This window comes from Tasmannia lanceolata, unplaced genomic scaffold, assembly GCF_043159265.1.
Source record: "Tasmannia lanceolata isolate RefF3 unplaced genomic scaffold, GAP_Taslan_0.1 ptg000007l, whole genome shotgun sequence".
NCBI classification, from domain to species: Eukaryota; Viridiplantae; Streptophyta; class Magnoliopsida; order Canellales; family Winteraceae; genus Tasmannia; species Tasmannia lanceolata.
The window spans coordinates 19,455,369-19,479,939 of record NW_027518684.1 but is presented as its reverse complement, the minus strand read 5'-3'; the positions used below and the strand labels follow the sequence as shown (position 1 = coordinate 19,479,939).

At 36.6% G+C, this 24,571-nt stretch overlaps 2 protein-coding genes across 3 annotated transcripts; one reads left to right on the top strand and one right to left on the bottom strand.

Moving 5' to 3' along the window:
* Positions 1–630: 630 nt before the first annotated feature.
* Positions 631–11,861, top strand: SHOC1 (shortage in chiasmata 1). Its single transcript, XM_077383626.1, has 10 exons — positions 631–990; positions 1,526–1,612; positions 1,718–1,789; positions 1,878–1,964; positions 2,042–2,116; positions 4,378–6,398; positions 7,238–7,445; positions 8,874–9,380; positions 9,891–11,351; positions 11,436–11,861. The coding sequence occupies exons 1-10, from the start codon at positions 631–633 to the stop codon at positions 11,523–11,525; spliced, it is 4,968 nt and encodes a 1,655-aa protein (XP_077239741.1). The 3' UTR covers positions 11,526–11,861.
* LOC143882217 (uncharacterized) lies at positions 11,748–19,019 on the bottom strand. Of its 2 annotated transcripts, none has more exons than XM_077385692.1 (10): positions 18,217–19,019; positions 17,441–17,641; positions 17,238–17,360; positions 16,985–17,022; positions 16,734–16,863; positions 13,311–15,506; positions 12,982–13,137; positions 12,581–12,709; positions 12,308–12,450; positions 11,748–12,166 (listed from the first exon to the last, which is right to left on the bottom strand). In XM_077385692.1, the coding sequence occupies exons 1-10, from the start codon at positions 18,292–18,294 to the stop codon at positions 11,920–11,922; spliced, it is 3,441 nt and encodes a 1,146-aa protein (XP_077241807.1). In that variant the 5' UTR covers positions 18,295–19,019; the 3' UTR covers positions 11,748–11,919. The 2 variants fall into 2 exon arrangements, with proteins under 2 accessions (XP_077241807.1, XP_077241808.1); XM_077385693.1 differs by having other exon boundaries at positions 12,581–12,673; positions 18,217–19,017.
* Between the last annotated feature and the right edge of the window lie 5,552 nt (positions 19,020–24,571).

Genomic DNA, 24,571 nt, shown 5'->3' with positions numbered 1-24,571 from the left:
ATATCATTTCCCAAAAACAAGCATTATTTATTAGATGCAAGAATTAGAAGTAAGTTCGGACGGTTCAAATCAAATTTCGTCTAGAAGGACATTCAATTTATGATGATAATATCCCTAAGTAAGCCATAACCATATCACTTTCCTGGTTTCCTCTAAATCGTGGAAAGGAAAAAAAATTCTAAGAAAAAAAAATCTTCTACCAGAAAATGTTTTTCCCGCTAAGGTTTTTTTGGTCATAGGAGAATAGGAGATCAGTCTCATTCTCTATTAGAATGTGGTCCCAGTGAGATCTTATTGCTTACGTGGAAGCGGGAAAGCAAGGCTGCGGTTACTCAGCATTCGGCGTACTTTAGCAACACGCAGTTCCCAACACTATTTAAACCTTTCGAGCGGCAGTCCATTTGCAAAAAATGCTCTGCACTTCTCTTCCTCCCCATTTCTGATTCTCCAACAAACAAGAAGAAGAAAAATAAGAAGCAAACTCTCAAAAAATCAGCAGAAATAGCATGCGAACTCTCTTTCTCAACATCGATTTAAGCAGACTCTCAGAAGAATCATCAGAAATAGCTTGCGAACTCGCTTTCTGAACATCAATTTAAGCAAACTCTAAGAAGAATCATCAGAAATAGCATGAGAACTCGGTTTCTCAACATCGATTTCTTCCGTAACGCTTCAAACGAAGCCCTAGAAAACTTCAACATTGTCCGATTTCCAGTTCCGAATCTCCCTCCTTCGGATCTCTCTCCAATCGAAACTGAAATCTCCAGTTTCGATTTTGTTCTTGATGTCTCTTTACAATTAGAGAGTTTTCCTATTCAAAATGCTCTCTCTCAGTTCTACTCCGTTGTTCTTCCGAGAATTTACGACATTGAGAATGGAGATTTTCCTGATATTTTCTCTCGGAACGAAAATACTAGTTCCGAAGAAGAAAAGGACGAGAAAGCATGGAGACATTTCAGATCTGATGATGTTGAGTTTGTAAGTCGAGAGGTAAAGCAGAGAATTCATGGAAAAAAGCTGGTGATGTGGTTATTTTTTGCTATTGATATTCGCACTACCATGTTTTTATAGTTGCACTAACTCACATTGTTTTTTCTTTGTTAATATGCTTTGGAGAGCTTTTTTGGACATTGTCGTCACTCGCCAGTTCGTAACATTTGACAGCTAGTTAAATAGTAAAAGACAAGCTTTTGAAGGTTTTTTATAATTGCACTAACTCACGTTGTCTTTTCTTTGTTAATTTGCTTTTGAGAGCTTTTTTGAAAATTTTCGTAACCTTTGACAGCTGGTTAAATAGTAAAAGACAAGTTTTTTCTGTTTTTTATAAGCGCACTAACTCACCTTTTCTTTTCTTTCTTAATTTGCTTTTGAGAGCTTTTTTGAAAATTGTCGTTACGACAGCTTGTTAAATAATAAAAGACAAGCTGAGTTAGTGCAGTTATTAAAAACATGGTAGTGCGAATATCAGTACCATTTTCTCTCTCTTTTTTACCTTGATATTTTTCTACTTCGTTTCTGCTTGTAGAATGAAAATTCCTGTTTCGATATCGAGAATGATGGGGAGAGACAAAGGAATTTCCGATCTGATAGTCCAGAGATTGAAATTATAGAGGTGAAACAGAGTTTTCTTTAAAGTAACGGTTAGTTTAGTTGTTTTTAGCTTGAATTTGCTTATTGGCGCTACTTTTGATATTGATCATTTGTAAATCTGTTTCAGAAAGAAGCTAAATTTCTTTATATTGATAAAGAAGTAGAGAAACAAAGAAAATTTAGATCTAGAACTCCAGAGGTTCAATCCTCATTTAATGAAAGAAGCTGTTTAGTTGAATTTCTTTGTAGGAGCTTCTCTTACTATCTATGGTTTGTTTTTATTTCAGAAGGATGACGAATCCTACCATAGAGAAAAACAAAATAAAAGGACTAAAGGAATTCAATTTGAAATACCAGAAGTGGAATTTCCAATGGTAAAAAAGCTGTTTATTCACAAAATTTCCAAGTCTGTTTATTCAATTCTTATAGGCATGAAGTCTTGCTTTTACAGGCGAAAAGTTATGTGCCTTGCAATGAAGAGCATAAAGGAATTCACTTTGAAATTCCAGGGAGTGAAATTCATCTGGTAAAACTTATATTTCTTCAACAAAGAGATTTTATTTTATTTCTCTTTCTCTTCCTTTTTTTGGCTACTTGTATTGGAGCAATTATATCTTTTTCATTTTTTATTTTCCATATAAGTATTTGGTAGGCTTATGTGTTTAATCTGTTATATAAATATAAACTCTATTTGGATTCCAATGCTTTAATGCTTTCTTTGAATTAAATTAGAAGAAACAATAAATTTCCAGCTCCCTACCAATAAAAAATTGATGGTTATAATTGCAATTTTACTTATTTCAACCATCTCCATTAAAAGAAAGATTGAATGCTAGTTATATTTTGTGATTAAAGGAATTATAATATGTTCACTTTGATTTATCCTTTAAAAAGTGTTCACTTCTTCTTTTGAATCGATGATTAGAAGAACTGCTAGTTAAAAAATTTACAACAATTTTTTTGTGGTTTTTCTGTTTTTATTAACAATCATTAGTTTCTGATAAATGTAATGTAAAAGACCAACAATGGTTATATTCTGGATATCCAGCTAGATTCCAGAGTTAGAAAAACAGCTATTTCTTGATGTGATTTTAACTGTATGATTTACCACAAATTTACAGAAACATTTTAGTGCAATTGCTACCCTTTTCAGTTCTAAAATAGGGATTGAAATGAGATGGTATCATTTAATTTTTTACATTCACATATTTTTCTTTTGGTACACAGGCAAGCCACCTATTCTTGAAGAAACTTATCTTTCCATGCTTTGTGTTTTTTACTTTATGGCCCTCAGCTGTGAGTTTTATTTATGTCTATTCAATTCCTCTCCCCCTGTCTCCCTCTCTGTAAAAGTGATGGTTACAAGCGATGGACTACTAATATGGTTAATTATTAATGTGAATTTGGAGTCCCAGCCGGTTTCATTTCACTTGTAGATAGTAGCACCTAATAATTAGATTCTACTGATTTTTATGCCTTCTGTGATGATATTTTGCCTCTTCCACAGGAAACTAGGTTTCTGGTTATGTCTAGATTGACAGTGAGGACACTGAATTGTCTATTACTTGGAGGAATTAGAGTTGGTTACATTTATTTATATATCTATTATTCTATGGTTATAAGTTAATCACGTATTGCTATCTTAAGTAACTTTTACTACAACATTGAGCAAAATCTTTTTCTGTTGCATCAAAGGTTGAGAAAAGGCAGCAGGTTCCTGATGCAGGTTTTATTTGGGATCCCAGGAAACGAAAGGATAAACTCGTTTTTACAAATAGATCTTGAAGTTTTCAGTGGGAATCTTGTCTCTGATTAATAGTTATCCAGTCTTGAACATGACCTTCCAAATGGAAAGAAAAATTTTGAGCCCTGGAATCTGTACGAAGGCATCCCCTTCCAAAGTAGATTATCTTTAATAAGATGCCTCTGACTTTCCACCAGTCCAACCCCCTTAGATAGTTCACGGGCTAATATTTGGTTGAATCAGTTGCAAGTTTGCAACCGGCTGATGCTTTGGGAGTTACTGTAGATTTTTCATTCGTGTGGGCAGTTAATGGGTGAAGACAGCTTGGCCAAATTTGTCTTCCCAACATTTTGTTCTAGGCGTTATTGCTCAGTGGTTGGCATGATGAACTGAAAAATGGCGTATCTCATATACTTTCACCTAAGTGCCATGATTACCTGTCAAGTTCACATAATTTTACTAAGTTTTCATTTAACTTCAGACATCCTAATTGAAATATTGCATAAGATTTGGCCATGAGGAGTGGGCAGTCTATATCAAAACTAAATTCAGTCTGTATGACTTATTAATACCACCTTATTCTATCAATTGTTAACCCTTTATGCTTGATCCAGATGGTGTGCATCTCCAGCTCATTACGTATGTGTAAATGGTTTATTATTGTAACTTTTTATTGCAGTTGGCCGTTAGTCTTTCATTTGAGTTTCTCACTTGTTACAAACTCGAATTATTTCACTACGCAGATCAACATGTATTGGCAAATGTTGTCAGTGCCAATGAACGCTTCAGCATTTATTCAAGAAAGATGACTGCTTTACATAAAAATTTGGATGAAGCCCATTATTATTATTTTTCATGTTTTTTTGTTGAGGGTCAAATGATGATTTAGGTGATTTTTCCATATTGTTGGTTCTGCACAAGCCTTGCATATTATACAATAAATTGGACATCTTAGGCAAAAAATTTGGTGATTATTTTAGTGCATTCAAGTTAACTTCTGATTTAGTGTTGACTCTTTGATCTTGGAACTTGTATTTTTGCAGGAAATGCTCAAACTCAAACCGCAAGATGCAATCCTCTACCCTCATGAGCTTTCAAGAACAATTTATTCCGTTGAGGATATGACTGCTGAATACCATGTCGACCAAAGGAGTTGTTCTTATGTAGAAGATTCTGGACATTTTCAGGAAAGGGGTCTTCCAAATTCTAGAAAATTATTGAACTTCGAAGTCAACGAGATTGCTTTGGAGCTGTACACATGTGCACCCTTCGAAGAAGAGTTTCATTTGCTACTGGAAAATATTGGAAATCAACATTGTGCCCAAACAGATGGCTTTCTGGTTGATTGTAAGGAGCTTTTGGGATCTACTGGTGTCGACATTTTGGAGTGTTTGTCAGGACAGGACCCACCCGAGCAGTGTCTTGAATATCAATCAGTATGCTTTAACTCGGTTCTAGAAATGGATTTTACAATCCTGACAGATAACATGCATCACAAAACAAATTTAATAACATCTCCAGATAAATCAGATGCTGATTCTTTTCCAATGGAAACTGCAATTCATTTTCATGAGGTTGACATTCTTGATTTGACTTGTTTTCAACCTTTTGATGCATTCGTAAGCTCACAAATGAGAAATGAACCTGAAACATTGGAGCAGATGTTCAGAGAAGACATGAATTGTATTGGGAGCGTTTATGAATCTGTTGTAAATTCTGAGTTAGCTTTGGTGGATGATACATTCAAATCATTGCCTATACCAGTTCTATGTGATGATAAAGTGATAATACTGTTTTCTACTACTTTTGAAGACATTCTAGGTAGTTTAAAACTGCATCCTCCGTCTGCTTGTGATGGGATATATTTAGATTGGCATCTTTTACTAGAAGATACATGCAATCGTGATATTTGTTCTACTTATAGAAACATGTGGGAGGTGGTAGATACTTATGGTACAGCTTATGAACTCCAATCTACTGATGGAGCGGTCAGAATTGACTTTGATTTATGCGATGATACACTTGATGGTTTAAACGTTTCACACTACGAGGAAATATTCAGTGACCTTCCTGATGATATTTCTGTGGTTAATGAACTTATTACTAAAGTTACTCCTCCTACTCAGTTGCTCAATGATGTAAAAAGGAAGCCTAAAAATGGAGAACCAACACCCACTGAAAGTTCTAAAAAGGCTTCTTTGTTCTTGGAGTCTATGTCACAGTTCAATGATCTCAATTTTTTTATGAAGGCCAGGAAAGGTACTTCCGGGAGAAACAGTGAAGAAACAATCAAGGAGATAACTGACAGCACAGTCGCACTTCCTGGTGTTTCTTCCACAGACCCAATTTTGATATGTGCTTCCCCTGAAGTGAAATTTCAGCAATGGAATGTTGAATTGCATTGGGTTACGCTACCTCATCATATTTTGGATCTCATTGACAATATTCATAAAATCTATCTCACCATTGTGGAAAATGATACAGGTTTGAGAAGGAAGTGTGGCTCATTCCAGGCTGTCGATGATTTTAAATTTCTTACCATTCCAAAGAAAAAGCTGTTGGACTTGATTTCAAACTCAATTGCAGCAAAAAGTACTTCAGCTTGTGAAGATGAAACCCTCATGGCGTACATTGCATTATATGTTATTAAACAGATGGTTCATTACTTGTGTTTCTTTGGGATCCATTCAGCTCACTTGTATCTAAGAAATTTCTTTCAGAGCCTCAAATATTTTAGAGTGAGATTAAGTCTCCTTCACACCCTGATTGAAGATGCATACTTGAACGCCGAGAAAGGAGTAATTGAATCGCATCCTTCTTTACTTATTATAGAAAAGATCCTGAGGTCAAATAGTTCTCAGAATGGTAGGAAAATATTGATTGTGGCTGACAGAATCTTCTGGTGGCCATTGAAGAGGAAGTTGACTGATATGAGGATATCGTGTCATGAAGTAAGAAATGGTCGTGCATATTTCAATCAACCAGATGAGCTGGACAATGAAGAGTTCTCAAATTCAATAGCAGATGCTCTGCTATCGTCAGATTGCTTACTAGTATCCCATGGGTAAGTTCTGATTCTCTTGAATCGTTATGGCTGTCAGGAGTAGAAGTATTTTCTGAATCTTTATGGCTGTCAGGATTGTTTAATGGGTTCTTCTGACAAGTTACCTATAACTGATTTTCCATATAATTTCCCCGGGCTTTAATCAAAGATTTTTCAGTTAATAGTTAATTCTTTTTTGCTGAAGTTAGCTTACATCATATACTCAACCCCAACTCAACTCAACTATGCCTTTGTCCCAAACTAGTTGGGGTAGCTTACATCATATACATATGTTAAATATTAAGGTAGTTTCCAATTCCTTATGGTTTTGAAATTTGAACCTGCATTCACACACACGCAAGTAGAAACTTATACACCCTCAAAAAAGTGACACTAAAACTGAAAACTGGTATATTTGATGGTTGTGTTTTCATCACTTAATATAATGTGTCATACTTTGTTTATCTTCAGCATCTGTGTACACACCCCTTTCAAAGGTCTATTCAATTTTATCTCCTAATGTTAATGAGCCCTTTTGGTTTTGTTAAAGTATAAAAGATAAATAATGCCTTTCTCAAACAGCTTAAGCTTTTGGAGAAGTTGGTAAGTTACCATGGTATCAGAGCCAAAGGTCTCGAGTTCAAACCTCCCGGATAGCAAAAATCCACACGCGATGGTAGGCTCAAAGTGGGACCACATGTGCCACGTGTTTGCTTAGTGGGCCACACATGCGGGGGAGTGTTATAGTATAAAAGATAAATAACGCCTTTCTCCAACAGCTTAAGCTTTTGGAGAAGTTGGTAAGTTAACAGGTTTTTCAGTATACATTTTTTTAATTACACCTCCCTTCAACTTGTCAGGCATGTATTTTCATCATTCCCATTCCACAAGTTCGGCATCTTCTTGGAATATGGAGGTTCATACGGTGAATCTAGACTATCTACCACTTCCCCAAAGTTGGTTGGTTTGCCTCATGTTGACTTTCTCAAGGTGGAACTGGAGGAATTTAGTGTACCAAAAGCACTTTGTGATGGCTTTGATGTTTCCCACCATCTCAAGTTTGAAATGGTAGTTCTCTTTCCCTTGTAAAAGTCCAGTTTAATTCTCTAGATAAGCTCTTATGTAGCAGTGCACTATATAAGCCAGTTCTTAGTTAAAAATATTTTCGTTTCATAATCCAAGTTCTTGATGGTCAACTGGTCATACTCATAGTAATGTGTTCTATGGATTTCCTCTTTATGTAACTGGGAACAGGCATTTGGATGGAAATATCAAAAGTACTTTGCAAGTGAAGATAAGTTGGATTCTACATTAGTTTTAGAAATGCTAAAATGATCTAGTGCCTCCTTTCCTCTGTGTTTTATTCTATACCATGCCAATGGTCAGGGTAATATGTCTTCTATCATCTTGAAATTATAAAGATTTATTTCTTACAATATGCGATGTGAAGATATAATAAATAGAATTTTATTGGAATAGTTTTTCCATTTCCTCATAATTACTGTATGGTGTTGGAGATGGTTAAAAGTTCATCTTGAGATGGTTAAAAGTTCAGCTTGAATTCTATTTGCTTTGTTAAGAAATTAAAAAAACTGAAATGTTTACTGAAGTTGAGTTGAAAAATATAGCACATGTAAAATGATTGGAATGTTCCATACCTTATTTACTTTTGAATTTCGATTCTATAGAAAATATTCAGGTAAGCATGTTGCCTCTTGTTAATTTGTAATCAGCTAATTTAAGTAACATGAATTTAGCCCACAATCTTTTCAATAAATGATCACATCCTTCTGGATCGCTGAACTAGGATTAAGTAGAGCACATGTATACTCACAACAGTCCCTTGACTTGAGGCTTTTGTAGTATCAATTCATTCTCTGAAGTGAGAAAACAAGGGAGGTCTTTGAAGTTGAAGTTCTCAATCATTTGATGGAGAATCAATAATTTTTGCATTCTCTTGAAACATCTACACAGTATTAAAGCATCCTTGGGCGTTTTATGAGTATGATTCCATCCTTCATTACCATCGGTCATGATGGATATCTCTCCTTGCGAGCCTTGAGTATTGTAGTTGGAGTCTTGTACAATTGTAGTTGGAAAGAGATCCATTTCTTCTCAGTCTCCCTCCCTTTATTTTTTAGTGTCATCTAGGATCAGTTTTGAATCCTTTCACATACTAAAAGAAATTATTATTTAGGTATTAAAGTCGAATTTTATTTTCCTGTGAAAAAAACAGACAGTCCTGATATCATTCCCTTAAATATTCTGTTAACAGTTTGGACATTGGAATTGTGGTCATGAATTGCCATGTTTTACCCTCCAGGCATTTGATATCTTAATAGATTGAATGCTTTTCTCCTTTTTCTATCATGGGTATCATAGATCGGCTGTATATGATTATTATTTGTAACTGGATATTCATATTGAATATTCTTTTTTTCATGCATATCCTACAATTTATCTAAATTGTTAATCTTAGCCCTACATGTGATCTAGGAAGATGTCTCTCAACCAATGGCTGCCTTGGAAGAGGGTTTCAACTACCAAAAGTTGCTAAGACTGCTAAAATTTGTACCAATTGTTGATAAGGATGTGGTGTCTTTGGAGGCTGCTGATAGAGTTGAAGCCTGTCATGTGCCTGAGTCAGTTCTGAGCATGCCATTTCCAATGAACTCTGAGGATACACATTCAAGGATGCATGATATAATCATAATTGTGAACACACAGAATTTTGACAAAGAAATGTTAATATCTCGGAGAAGCTCGTACCAAAAGATTCTTGCAATGGAGAAAGGAGGAGTGCAAGTTGTTGAACGAGAGTTAGATCTGCCCGTGGACCTTATTTTCAATGCTGCAATTTGCCTAGTATGGTATGATGCTAAAAACATTGGGGTTAATGCTACAGCCAAGGACAGAGCTTATTCATCCATAGCTGACTGCATGGAGAATATTGCCACCAATATTTTGATGTCACTGAGTTTTGCTTTCAGTAGTTGCGTGCTGGTAATCCCCTTTACCATTTTTCTCTGAGGCTTTAATCATTCAATCATTTGCCTTCTAAACTAGTTCAATAGGTATTTGGAAACAGTCTTTTGAATTAAAACTCCAAGTTTCTTCTAGCATTGTGAATCTTGGACACCACTAACCTATTTTCCTAGGGGACAAATCCTTTTGGGTCTCATTGATAAAATGGTTACCCTTGACCAAATAAATGGTGATCCACCTGGTTCTGTAGGTCATTGCTGGCCCAGTTCAATAGATGAGATAGACATGATTTTTATCTGAACAAATAAAAGTTCAGTTTAAATCTCGACATTAAGTGGTTAAAAGGTTTCCGGTGTCCAATTGAACCCATCTGTGCAGAGTGTGTGAACTCATTCTAAATAAATGAAAATGTGGTAGGATTTAAAATTAATGAAGGCTTGTACAATTGGAACTATCTAAGACTTGGGTGTTTCAAAATATTTGAGATCAGAAAGACAAATATTTGACAGCAATTTCATTTCTCCCCAGGTTTTTGAGGGAGAAAGCAACTTCCTTGCTGCCATAATGGAATCATCAGATGGACTCTATGCAGCAGCCGCTAGCCTGGATATACATTTACAATTGTTTTGCTCATATTCACCTGAGTTAACTGATGAAATAATTCTCAGCTGCATTAAATATGCCACTACGTTACACCGAGGCCTATATCCAGCAATGCTTGAATCAGAAACCCTTGGAGAATCATTTCTTACCAAGTTTCCATCAATCAATCCACTCTCAGCTCATGCAATAATGTCCTCTGGTGGCATGCTTGTGGAATTTCTTGAATGGTCATGTGAGCAAAGAATTCGAGCTATTGGAAAGTATCATGTTCCTGATGAAAGTATTGCCCTCTTTAGTGCTCTATGCAGATATGGGGAGCTGGGGGAATCTAAGTCTGGAATGACAGAATGTTCCTCATTATCTTCCTCGGATTACAGTAGCGGAAAAATCCAGAAACAGCAAAAATATAGTATGGGCACTCACACTCTTGAAATTCTGACAGACAGGAGCTTGGATTTTGAACCATTAAAGAGACCTAAAGATTGCGGCCCAAACCCTTCGGAAGCATCCTGTTCATATCAGTCAAGGATTTTCTCCAGTGGCCACAAAATATTGGAAAAGCGCAAGAACCAAACTTTCTCCCTGAAGGATGAATTATTGTGTCAAAAACACGGTGTTGATGCTTTTGTGATGAATGATCTAAACTGGAATGACATTAGCATATCTGAAAATGTGAATGAAGACTTTGAAGGGGAAGTAATTGACCATGATATTTCCTTCTTGAATGACGACTTTCCCTCTATTGCAAACACTAAATGTTTCTCAAGTGGAGTGCCACAGATAGGAAAAGGAGTGGCAGCAGGAAACTCAGAGTTTGGTACAGAGTTTCACTATGACTCAGATATATGCCTTTCCATGAAGGATAACAACCGACACTTTGAGGACATAATATGTGGAAAGCCAGATATAAAGTCCAATATTGAGGTTTTTCCCATGAAACGTCGAGGAGAATTCTTGGAGGATAGCAAAATACATAAATCTATGAGAAATGATCTTGGGTTGTCTTTCCAAGAAAAAGTGAGACCTTCTAATGGGGAGACCCCACTCTCAAATGCCATTTGTTCTTCACAGCTGTCACAAGGGTCACCCTGGACAATAGAGTTTTTTAACAGGATCAAGGAGAAGACCAGAATGAATCAGAAATCTCCTCTCTGCAATTCATCTAGTAATTGTTCTGGGGGTTTCAGGAACATAGACAAATGTGTTAAGAGAAAAAGTCCATCTGCTCTTGATGGTTACAGGTACAAAGGAGGAGGCCATCCCAGGAAAACAATCCAGCCAAAGTGGCAGAAGCGACTTAGACAACCATTGGATTCAATCAACATTGAAAAGAAGGATCTATCCATCACTCCAACATGGACTCCTATTGACAAGAGAGCGAGACAGGTCTGTTGTAACTGAACTCTATTTAAGTTTTGAGATAGTATAATTGAGAAAGAATGCAAGTTCTTACATTTTAAATAATTGCAGACTCTATCTTTTGCGAGGAATGGGAATGAAAAGCAAAGTAAGCTGGTCTGGGGTGATAGGAACATATCCAGTTGGAGAAAGAGATGTTGAAATGAAGCTTAAATCAATGGGAATTTTATTTCCCTTAAGAGGAGAAGATATTGAAATGAAGCTAAAGTCAATGGGAATTTTTAGTACAACTGGTACAGTTCCTGCATCTTTTCCTAAATTCTTACTGTTTTTTTTTTCCGTAGGTAAGCTGGGGTTTGGCGGGAACCCCTACCAGTTTATTAGATAAAAAGAAAATTCTTCAAATATGGAGACGAATGACACTTTCATGTAAAAAGAATATATTACTGAGGTGCATGTTATGTACTGAGATACAAGTTGAATTTTTTTTACCAAGCCCTAGTGCCATTGCAGGGCCTGGATCTGCTACTTATCACATCCAACTGCTTCACATATACACAATATCTATTTCCTGGCACCATAACGAATGCAAAACCTAATTCTTCTTAGAATTCTTAAGATTGCGGATTGTCATTACAAGCTTTTGCCTTTCACCTTCTACTTCTGCAAACTTAAGACTAATCTGAGAGTATCTTTCTTGCATTTCTTTCAGCTCACTTTCCATTGATTTATTCCTCTCTTTTAGTATTGTCATTTCACTTGACAATTCAGCTCTGTCTCCTTGATCAATGGTATGGCCAGTGGTGATTTTCTGTTCTGTCTCTGAATTTGTTCCGGTGGGGCTGCACAAAAGAGAAAGACGTCATGAGTCCATGTTACTCAAATTTCATTGTGAAATGTCTTGAATCAGATATTTTTCATGTAAATCTCACAAGTATTTATATAATTAAAAGAACAAAAAATAAGTAGTTGAACACATCTACCTTCTGATTGATACTCTATCAATGCCATTTTGATCAAGAATATCTGCTTTTGTTCCCATATCAGACTCCAGGATATTTTCGTTTACGTTTGCTGTGTCTTTGGACTTGATGGAATTTACATTTCTGTTCTCAACATTGGCATCCTGCATATTAAAAATGATCCCCTGCTTGAATTATAAAATAATTGAAGAACCAGATCTTTAGTTAACATACAAGAGATCTGTTTGCATTGAATTTATTTATGCTGAATACAAAAAAGACATCTAGCGGCACCTGTGTGTGGGCAGCACCTTCTTGTTCAAACATAGCTGAAAATTTCTTTTCTTCATTAGGAATCACTCCAGTTGGTCTGTCCAAAAGATTGTCCTGCCATCCACCAGATATCCATGATGTTCTGGATGTCTATTAAGGCTGCCTAGTTAACTGAGGCTTAACAATAATTTCAAAGCAACATATCCATGATATTTGGCTTCATTTTGTAATGATGGGCTATAACTTTAAGTCATATTACAAATATATTTAGATGATGAGATTAAATAGTCATAGATTTGGTATCACTTAAGAGTTATGCTTCCAGAAACAATACTCATCAATCGTAAATTCAAACTACATGTACAGACTACATATAAGGAATGGATGTGTTAAAATACAATATAAGAATTAAAGTGACTGACCTTTTGAAGTTTATCTTCGGTGACGCTTGGGTCATTCTGATTGAGCTCTACTATTTCCTTTTCTAGTTCCTGAATCCTATTGCACATATCCTTTTCCTTCTTCAGAAACATATGAGTTGAGTTTTCTAGTGCAGCTTCTTTATGCTTTATCTCCACCTGTAAGACATACTAACTATTAACTATCATCATCAAAATCATGTGGCATTATACCTTTGCGCTAGATTTTTTGTAAAACAAAATTAGAGATCATTTCTTATGAGACAAATCATATATTTTTATAATTACTATAAATTTCTAATGTTGCATAGTGTACAAAGTAGGAGATTCACCTCAAGCAGTTTGATTTTCTCTCGTAAATTAGCAATATCCTTAGAACCACGAGGAGGTGGGACAGATTTCTGGTTCCTTATGGTTGGCTTTGTAGTCTCGTCTGAAACTGGAACTCCTATGCTGCTATCCTTAAGTTTCTTCTCAATAATTGAGATTGAATCTTCCTTTTTCTGAAGGTTATCCTTTAAGTGAAATACCTGTTTTCTTAGGTTCTCTTTCTCTATCTCGTCTTCGGACAAAGAATGTTTCAAGTCATTATACTGAGATCGAAGGGTTGCCATCTCTGATTGTAGAATACCAACCATTGTCTCCTTTTCATCCTTTAGACACCTCATTTCATCTAATTCCTTCATTGATTTCTTTGCTTTGTTGCTCAGTGAAGTAATTTTTCTCTCAAGTGCATCTCGTTCCATATTTCCTCTTTCCATGTCAGCTCTCAACTTTTCCTTATCTTCTACATGTTCAGAAAGCTCGGTTTTCTCTTTAGTGAGCTTTTTTATCTCATTTTGGAGCAATAGAATCTCATTTGATAGGGCTTTGTTCATTTCTTCCTTGGATGTCTTTAGACTCTCAAGCTCCTTGGACTTGTCTTCTAGTTCCAATATCAACTGATCTTTTTCTTTTGTTTTCAAATCTATTTGCTCCAGTTTCACTTCATATCGATCTTTCATCAATCCAAGCTCTTCATTAGCTTTCTCTAGCAAGTCTTCTATGTTGCTTTTCTGCATACGCAGTTCTTTAGCTTCTGTTAGTGCTTGCATGGCCGCTTTTTCGTTTGCATCAAACGTAGATTGCATTTGCATAGAGAGCCTCTTGAATTCTTCTTGAAGCCTTTCGACCGTGTTAGAATTGTTCCATTTTATCTTCCGTAAGGCCTCTTCTGCTCGAATTGCTCTTTTCTCCTGCTCAACTTTGGCACATGCAATAGTTTCCAGATCAGCTTTGAATACTTCTGACTGTTCCTCGAGTTCTTTCTCCAAGTACTCAATATGGGTTTCAAGTTCATTTATCATAGCAAAGGAGGCTGAGCATTCATATTGAATTTTCAGTTGTTCTTGTAGCCGGCTTTGTTCCAGCTTTGAAGACATATCATGATTTTCCTGTTTCAAAATCTCATAATCCAAAGCTAGTTGTTCCATTTGCATTTCAAGTTCTTCGCGGTCTTTCTTGTACTCCTCTATTTCATGACACAGGTCAAAGATCTTTTGTTCAAGTGGGTACTCTCCATCGGCATCATCATGATCCTTCACTAATACTTCCAATGCATGTTGCTCTTCGTCCTCTATTTCATGTTTGGAAAGAGCTTCCCACACCTCTTGATTGCTCTTAGTCCGGCTTAAATGTGAACCACCAATTGCAAATTTTATTTCTCTGCCATTCTCATTTGTTTCTGATCCGACGGCTATTGGGCTGCAACAATTATTGGATGCTTCCTTGTTTTTCTGCTCCAACAAGTCTTCTAAGTCTCTTACGGCAAGAATCAGCTCGGAGTTTGATTTCTGTGTCTTTTGAAGTTGTAAACGAAGATTGGCATTCAGATCTTTTTCATAACTCAGCTCTTGCCTGAGTTCCTCTAGCAAGAACCTTGAATCCTCTTCAAACTGCAATTTATTTGAAACCTTTGCTCGATCAAAGTTCTTTTGTGAGGCCTTGAATTGTTCGCACTCTCTTCTAAGTGCATCTCTCTCCTCTTTTAGGATACAAACTTCCCTTGAAAGATCCTGCCCCCTTCTGCTCTCCTTCACAATCTGCTTTTTGAGAGTCTGTAATTCCAGCTCTGAAACTTCTGCTTGTCTTGCCAAAACAATAACTTCATTTTTGAGATTTTCAACGGAGGTATCCGAAGCCTGTGACCGTTCTTTCAGAATGCTGTCTTCAGAACTGTTTGTTGAGCCATCTATACTTCCCTCTGGACCCGGACTGACTAACCATTCCGTGTTCGAACTCCGATGTCCTCTGAAATGCGCAACTGAACGGTCAGGATTGGCCGTTGATTTGGCAAAATCCTGATGGGCCTTATTGTTCTTTGGTCGATTCTCTTTTGGGGTATCTTGTCCTGAGCTGCTATCCAAACTTGATGCTGATATAGCATCACCATAGCTGGATGCCCTGAGGATACCATTTGAATCAGCATTCTGAGATATTGTTTTATGAGATAAGCTCAATTGAGATTTCCCCGCAATAGATGATCCATCCTGCAAAATAATTAGAGAAGAGAAACCTCAACTTACTGATATGGAGATGAAAAAATAATAATAGAAGAAACTTGGCACTATCAGCCTTTTCTTTTTGTACCAACTTATGTACTCCTACCATATTCAATGTTAAGTGCCATTTTAATATGCACGAGGAAATTTCAAGTTAAGAAACTTTTATGATGTGTGATGGAGACAACAATGCATCTTGAAAAATGTAGAAGCCCTAATCATGGTTTTAAATTTGTACTGAAATCGAAACGAAACGGCCAAAATGTTTCTGGTTCCATTCCCATTGAATGCATACCAAAACCAAAGCCTAAGGTTGCTAGTGTTACACTATACCGGCATCCATTACCAACAAAGACACACACTATACCGGCATCCATTACCAAGAAAGACACACACACACACACACACACACACACACACACTGATGTATCAGACATGCACAAAACGCATGTCACTAGGTGTTTGATATTGTTGAACTATTATGGTCGTGGGTAGTTGCTTATGTGATAGTATTTTTAGTATGTACTTGCTTCCTGAAGTTTCATCATAAATGTCCATTATTTGCATATATTTCCATGGGATTTGCTATGCAATTTCGCGGAAATCCATTTCACGGCTGACTTTTGCATGTGAGAACAGCCACATAGATGAATTAAATGCATAAGACAAAATCTGCCAAAAAGTCAGAATGTGCGGTTGTTCTCACATGCAAAAGCCAGCCGCAAAATGGCTTTCTGAGAAATTGGCTAGCAAGTCCCTATTTTCATATGTTTCTGTAATTTCACTACCGAAATTTCCATTCGAAACCAACATGCTTCCATTTCCATCTTGACTGAAACGCATTCCTAAACCACAGCCTGAAATCTTAATCCTAATTCATAAAAACTTCAAAAAGTTTGGTTAGTCACTTAGTAGACTATCAAGGCTAAGGCAGGAGTAGCCTTTTGTGTTAAAGTGCTCTCTATATGACTAGTAAGTTCAATCTCTAACGTTATGAATATCATAACAAATGCATTTCATCCATCCATAGTTGGTAAATTCAGGTCCAAACTCCTAAATAATGTTTTCCAGTGCAGTAAGAAACAACGGATCATTTCTTTTGAAACATTTGTAGTTTGTGGAAGCCTTCATTTTCTTTAATCACTATAGACAACTAGAAACCATAGGGACATGAAAAGGTTTAAGAAATCTGTTTCTGAGTAATACGAGACTTACTTCAATAGAATTGCCGTTATTGGTTCCATTAGAGACTTTACAATTTCCATCTGTATCGTAATTCTTCAATTGGCTCTGCAGTGTCCTACCGTGTGATCGGACTGTAACATCTCCATTTTCTTCCACTTCTCTGAACAATAGTGGAGAATAGCGAAAATAAGATATAGAATCCAGATTCATAAGTTTCAAACGGAAAGATCTGAGGCAAAACAAAAAAAAAGAGAGGATAAAATCATAAATTCTCATTTCACCTTCCATCAACAGCTGTTTGAATTCTTTGAATAGTAACCTGCAACAAGAACCATAAGGCCCAAAAGTCATGAATCGCTATAGAAGGCCATCAAAGACGTACATTTAGAATTGCAAGGAGTTTTATCGTTTAAAAATACAAAATTTTCATCACAGTTTAATCTGAAATTCCAAATGATGGACAGAGATCTAGCACAGAACATGTGAAATTTAGGAAATTCACATCAATTGTATTCAAAAAGAGGAAGCACTCACGTGCAGAATTGCGCTGGAATTTGAAGTCTTAAGGGGCAATGAAACAGAGGAAGGTTTAATTGACTCAGCATATTCTGCAAAATCAACGGTGACTTCTCCCAGAAGACCAGCCTTGGAGGATCCCTGCAAAAACCTGTAAAATTAAGTGTACACAAAACAGAAACTTGGAAACAGAGTTGTCAAGGGTAAGGGTCATCACATACAGTCAGAACGAGAAACTGGTAAATTTTCTCATTGATCTTTCCAGCTTTTGGCTCTTGGATGAATCTCACTGTTTCATAGATTGGATTCTCCCACCGGCAGGTTCCGTCATGAACTGTAGCTTTTTCCGACTTCACCGTCGGTTTTCCGACATCCAAAGGAATTAGAGAGACCATTAGAGTATCCCATCCCAACTGAGGCACCTGAAAGAAAATGGAAAACCCCGTTTGAGATTAGATGACAGATCTTTCGTTATCCAACCACATTGCCTCGATTCTCATATTTCAGCTCTTAATCCCTCCCTGATCTATTGCACTATTCTTTCAGCAGAAAAACCAAGGCAGACCCATTTCAGATTAGATGGCAGACAAGTAGAATTTGCATATCAGTAGAAAAAAAAAATGGAAAAAAAATGGAAAAAAAACAAGTAAATACAAAAGTATTCCACTACAGATCTTCCATCATCCAACCACATTGCCTCAATTCTCGTCTCAGTTCCTTTTCTCTTCCTGATCTACTGCATAAATCTTTCAGTATAAAAACCAAGACAAATCCATTTCAGATTAGATGACAGACAAGTAGAATTTGCATAACAGTAAGTACGAAAGTATTCCTACTGCAGATCTTCCATTACCCAACCACATTGCCTCAATTCTCAACTTTCAGTACTTATTCTCTCCCTGATCTACTTCAGAATTCTTTCAGTAGAAAAACCAAGACAAACCCATTTCAGATTTGATGGCAGACAACTAGAATTTGCATAACAATAGCAAAATACCTGTGTTGCCTTCAACTGCAATTTGAACACAGCTTTGATCTTATTCTTCTCACTCCTCCATCTCGCCGCCTTGAACATCTTCCCTCCCTGCTTCAATTTGACATCTTTTTGCCGAATCGAAACTTTCGATTTCGCCGGAAAAACCTCAGTTTAGGTCTCTACCGACTTATCAATGCCGGAAGATCGCCCATTACCGGATGAAAGATACAATGCCCTAAGAAAGATTAGATTTTGCCTCGTAGAAAGATAAGAAAACAACTAAAAATAGTAGCCTTGAAATTGAAACTCTCTTTTTTCAGCCCCATTTTCAGATGAAATGAACAGATACTGAGTTGGGTCTTTGGATGCGAAATTGATCACTTTCTGAGTACAGATAGAAAGAGACCATCGGAAAGCTTAGATGTCAAGCTCACCAAACAGCTATTGAATGCCCCATTTTCAGATGAAATGAACAGATACTGAGTTGGGTCTTTGGATGCGAAATTGATCACTTTCTGAGTACAGATAGAAAGAGACCCTCGGAAAGCTTAGATGTCAAATTCTTGAATGAGAATCTGAAGTTAAAATTAGGAAGAGAGCAAGAAGAAGAAGCAAAGAAAGTAGATCTAAGAACTTCTGTTTTCTCCTTGAACACTCCTCTTCAGTTGGAGGAGAAGAAGAAGAAGAAGACCTAAAATAGAAATAAAGACAAAAAAAATCTTAAAAAATAAGAAACCTTCTCTGTAATAATTTAATAAAACAGAGACATAAACAATTAAGCATTGAAAAAGGAGGGTGGAGCGGGGAGAACGGTCTGCTGGGTTGGTTGCGTGATGCTCACAGCAAGTGAAAAGCTATGTTTATGTCAAAATGACAGAATTACCCCTCTCATTTTTTAATTTTGGCGGAAGTGTCCTTTATCCAATTGATTGAATTTGTCCACTTTTGAATTTGACAAAAAAACGCCTCTTAAAGTCTTAAGTGTAGTTCATTCTAGACAGATGAGACAAGTCAAGTCTGAAATTATAAGAAATCTGATTTAAGGTTCATCCCCTTCTCTACGATTTTAGCTTGGTAGAGACCTTGGATTCCATTTCTTTCCTTTCTCTTTTCAACTATCTTCTTCTTATCACTGGTGATATACATTATATGGAATTTGCTAGGCAATTTTGCGGTAAGCCATTTTGCGGCTGACTTTTGCAAGAGAGAACAGTCACTAGGTTCACTTTTAAGCAGATTTTGTCTTATTCGTTTAACAGTCACTAGGAAGTAGATCCAAAAAACACTCTGAGAAGGATCTAACCATCAAAGGATTTGAACAATCTGTGACCAAGACAGGTGAATCTGATCTGAAGCGCCAGGGAGATTTTGGTAATTTGGGAACTGGAAAAGATCGAACCCGTTGGGCTTGTCATCTTGGTGAAAACAAGATAACTCTTGTTTTTCAGTTTGCCATGTGACATTTGATGTCCGCCACGTCATCAGCTTGGACTTTTATTTTATTCTATTTTGAAATGACTTTCCTACCCACAATATTCTCCTTCTATGTCCGTATATCAACTTCTATTTTTGTAATCCTAGATTGGACCCACCAATATGCTTCATGAGATTAGAACCTTAATCCTGACCGTTTATCTAGTCCCCTCCCTACACTAATCACAGCCCAAAAACTGTTCTGGTGGTATGATCCTAACCATCGGATATCAGAGATCTGACTACTTTGGATAGATGTTACTTATGAATTATATTCATTTGAGGCTGTTAAGACATCTCTGTTCCGTAAGACAGTGGGAAGAATTTTCACTAATCAATGTCTTTGCATGTTCTTAATTAAACAAGTGGTTAGCTTAATTATAAGCAACAATATAAAACACATTAATATTTAATCTCCCATACATTAAACTAATGTAAGATTATTTCGTTATTAGGCTGCTGGCATAGGATGATAATCTTAAGAAAAATAATCAATTAGTGGAATCATAAGACGAGAGTTTTGACTAGAATCGACCAATGCCAGTGCAAATCCACAGGGTTGCTCACACACATACATATAAAATGATTTGTTTAGGTGATTTCGCAAAAAGTCATTACTCGGCTCAGTTTTGCAGGAGAGAAGAGCTACCTGGCAGCAGATTTGTCCTACAAAAGTAAGCCGCGAAATGGCATTTCAGTGGTGTATGGAGTATTTAATATTGTAGCAGGTATGAACTAAACAGAATTAGAGAGTATCTACTTAGCCATTTAGGAAAGACGAGTAGAAGTGACAAAGGCACAGTAGATTAAATATTTTCATATTTCTAGATAAGTTTAAAATAAGGTATTTGCCAGGCAATTTCGCAAAAACCCATTTCGCGGTGAAAAATTGCCTAGCAAATCCCTTAAAATAAAGGGGGAAGGTGTCAATCAAAAAAACAAGGAGTGCAGATATCATCTCCCTTAAAAGAGGATTTTTTTTTCCTTTTTGCTGGTAAGCCGGTCCTTTGCAATAATTAGATTGCAACTGTTTAATTAATAGAGATAATAAATAATTTAGATAATTATAGGCTAATAGAGATAATAAAAAATGATTTTTAAAGTATTAAAAAGGACCACAGCATGTTTGATGGAGACCTCTTTGTTTTATGTACAAAAATAAATACTCATTTTCTAACTAAAAGTGCAATGGGCCCACCTCTTTGGATGATCTAAACCATTCACTTGCTACCTCATGATCCTAACCCTCCAATATATTTGGTGTAAAATGGACAGCTCATAAAGTTCCAACAATAAGGGGTCGTTTGGATATGTGGATTTTTTAATCCAGTTTTAGTTTGAAAACAGTGTAACAGAGGGTTCATGATCAAGCTATCTGTATGCTCTCCTGAGAGCGAGAGCGTTCTTGGATTTTAAGTAAGAAATCCAGGTTTTAGAAATCTCTCCCGTATAAACCTGGAAACATGGGATGATATGCTGCGCTCTTAGCGACAGAAAGAAGGGCGAGAAAATGTAGTGGTATAAAAACCCATTCTAAAAATCCGTCTATCCAAAGAAGGGTATAAAAACCTCCGAAATTTGAAACCTTAGGATCATCTTATGATAAGTTTTTTGGGTCACATATCTATGAAAGGAACAAACAAATGAATGGCTTAGATCATCCAAAGAGGTGGGCCCCACGATATTTTTATACTTCAGCCATGCACCACATAATTTCTACTTAAAATATCCACGTAAAATATGGAAAAATTAAAAGAAAAAAGACAATTTTATTTGTTAGATGGGGGGCTTCTAGTGCAATCAATATGGCGTGGGTGGCAGGAAGAGGGAGTGTAAGAGGAGGTGCCCACCTTAGGTTTGAGGTAGTTGCTACCTTCTTTACTTGGCTTTAAAGCTGCTCATGCTTTGGCCCTAACTAGGGTTAATCAACTGACAGCGAGGGTTAAATCCAGGTAAAGTGAAATCACACTACCCATTTTCAAAGCTCACAAAGTACTCCTGCAGAATGGGACCCACACCAATGTAGGGTCTACCCACCTTCTCTAGGGCAACTTCTTTATCTCCTTGTCCCCTAAAAGGAGCTAAAACCCATGTTCCATTGTTTAAAATTTAGGTTTCGGTAACCGTTTCGGACATTCGGAAAACCGAAATTTCGGTCGAAATTTGGTACTCCCGGTCGAAATTTCGGCCGAAATTTTGTAACTTTTTTTTTTTTAAAATAAAAATTGCATTTTCTCAAAATTTTGGACCGAAATTCCCAAATTTTGGCCAAAATTTGGTAAATGGCGAAACATTTAATTTCGCCAAATACCTGTTTCGGTCCCCACTGATGAAATTTCGGTCGAAATTTAAAACCGTGGTTAGGAAAGGGAAATGATATATTCACCCCATTTTCTTCCTAGGGCCACCCACTTGAAGCGGAAAAAGAATAGTCATAAATACACAAGAGGGGGTGGACTGGGGAAGAAATGGGGTGAATGCATCACATCACATCACATAACCAGACGTTGACATCTTGGATAGGCCCCAGTTCTAGAAAAATTAGAAAAGTCAATTTGAGTCAACTCGAACGAGTCATCTCTGACTCAAGTAAACTAGAGAGAATTCTTCCATTGAAATACATCAAATTTTGTGTTCTTATATACTCTGTTTTTCTGCTGAAAAGTGAGCTGGTGGCTGCTCTCACACGAAATGCCTTCTGCGATGGACGCTAGCAAATCCCATCTTTCTACATGGATTTTATATGGTGTGTAGGAAGTCCGGTATTTTTTCAAAAAGCACCGTACCCACTTCATAGGATGATCCAAACCGTTCATTTGTTTGGCCACAATATAAATAGGTCATACCTCGAAAATCATTTCCATTGATGATCCTGACCCTCTGATCGTAGAGTCACTGCAAATTATAGAAATCTCTATAGAATGGAGGGTTAGGATCGATCTTCAGATGGAGATGATTTACATGGTGGCCCAACAAATGAACGGTTTGGATCATCCTATAAAGTGGGCCCCACATTAAATTTTGAAAAAAAATGCTGGACTTCAGGTAGTATAAAATCTCGTTTCTACTTATGTACTGCATTTAGTAATTAATGAATGCTTCATTACAAAAGGTGGATGACCTATACCCTTACTTGTATTCATTAATACAAGTAGCTAGCAGCCATATTCGTGAGTAGTTAATTTCGGTTTTTACTGGTTAAGTTTTAGTACTGTGGTTTCTTCCTAAATTCCTTTCGGCCTAAAACAAACACAACAAAGGTCTCCTTTCTGAATGAATAGATGTGTTCCACCTTCTCAACTTTCTCATTCCATGGCCCCCATATTCCACTTCTCTATTTCATTCCTTTTCACATTTTTATCATGACATGCTCTTACTTTTTTTTACTTCCTTCATTATTAAACTTGGCTTATATTCAGTCTTCACAAATTACAGAGGAAACCTTTTCCTTGTTATTAAGCTATGATTAGGAGAATCTTCAAAAATGTGGATAATTTTGACCAGAATTTTTTAGCTCCTTTATATCTTATACAAAAACAATGAGTAAGGGTTGAATGAGATTATGGAACACATTGATGGAGCTTTTAGTTGGTGAATCAAACTCATGGCATGAACACATTGATGGAGTTTTTAGTTGGTGAATCAAACTCGATTACGACTGGTTGGGGTTCACAAAAAGAATTGAATAATTTTCAGTAATTTTTTTAATTTGGTTTTGTGTGCAAAAGACGTACAAAATCTACGTGAGGACATGGACCGTGGTGTGTGTGTCGTTGCGTGTATCCGTAGGGACTAGTCCTACTCCCGAAGGGGGTGGGGACATCCTACGTCATCAAAAAAAAAAAAAAAGGACATGGACCGTGGATGATATGCATATTTTTGAGCTATAGGAGATTCAAATATATATCTATGTAATGGACGGCTCAGAACAATCGAAGATAACCATTAAAAAAACAAAAATAATTTTTTTTTAATGAAAAATGTCAGGGAAATAGAATTCTTGGGTCTAGTAGGTTTGCAGTTTTCCTTGAAAAAATAAGGAAAAGTTTCGATTTTGGAAAAAAAATCCCCACATAAATTTAGTTTACCAAACTCTATAAAAATTATTGTCCATGAAAATTTCCCTAACAACCATGTTTGGCAACATTGAAAAGATATTCTATGGAATATTTGTGGACTAGTTGTGAGAGATGGACGGAAGAGGGAGAAACTTGAGAGGGTGGCAGTGAGGGGAGCATGAAAAGGTCCTAAAAAACAAGAAAACAAAAACCCAATTTCAAATAGGTAAATGATATCAGCACAACAGTGTTTTAATAGTTGCACAAACTAAGCATTTTTTAAGTGCACAAACTCAGCTATCATAGTTCCCAAAAAGCTCTGTCGACCCAATTAAAAGAGAAAAGACAGGCTGAGTTACTAGAATTATTAAAACGAGAAATTATATGGTGGCCGCCCTTTACATATAAAGGGAGGAGAGAGAAAAAATCAACCACGTTGATTTTTAATCAAGGCAAAAGTCAAAAAAGAGGAGTTTGAACTGGATCAAAAATCAAGGGGAGGGTTTTTTCTCTCTGCCCTTGTTGTTTGACGGTCGGCCACCATATAAAAGCTCTATTAAAACATGGTTCTATAGATATCATTCCCCTTTTTAATATTACTATTTTTAGGGATTTTCGATGCTCTCTCGATTCTCCCTTTAGCTCCTCGCCCCTCTCAGGCAATTGGGTTCACCAATATTCCATTGAATAATTTTCCATGCATGTTTGCCAAACATGGCCTTAGAGTTCTTAGAGTTGTGTGGTGAATTTCTTTCCAATGGACATTATTTCGAAGAAGATATTCTCCGGTCTTGTTCTTTAGTGAATTTCTTTTCTCTTTACACTAGACAAATTGTTAAGTTCTT

Excerpts from the sequence above, each read along its gene's own strand:
- LOC143882217 (XM_077385692.1), bottom strand. The coding sequence starts at position 18,294 with ATGTTCAAGGCGGCGAGATGGAGGAGTGAGAAGAATAAGATCAAAGCT. Across the intron at positions 17,023-17,237 it reads ATTCCAGCGCAATTCTGCAC|GTTACTATTCAAAGAATTCA; the intron begins GTGAGTGCTTCC and ends TTCTTGTTGCAG. Across the intron at positions 16,864-16,984 it reads CAAACAGCTGTTGATGGAAG|AGAAGTGGAAGAAAATGGAG; the intron begins GTGAAATGAGAA and ends ACTATTGTTCAG.
- SHOC1 (XM_077383626.1), top strand. The coding sequence starts at position 631 with ATGAGAACTCGGTTTCTCAACATCGATTTCTTCCGTAACGCTTCAAAC. Across the intron at positions 1,790-1,877 it reads TTAGATCTAGAACTCCAGAG|AAGGATGACGAATCCTACCA; the intron begins GTTCAATCCTCA and ends TTTTTATTTCAG. Across the intron at positions 2,117-4,377 it reads CAGGGAGTGAAATTCATCTG|GAAATGCTCAAACTCAAACC; the intron begins GTAAAACTTATA and ends GTATTTTTGCAG.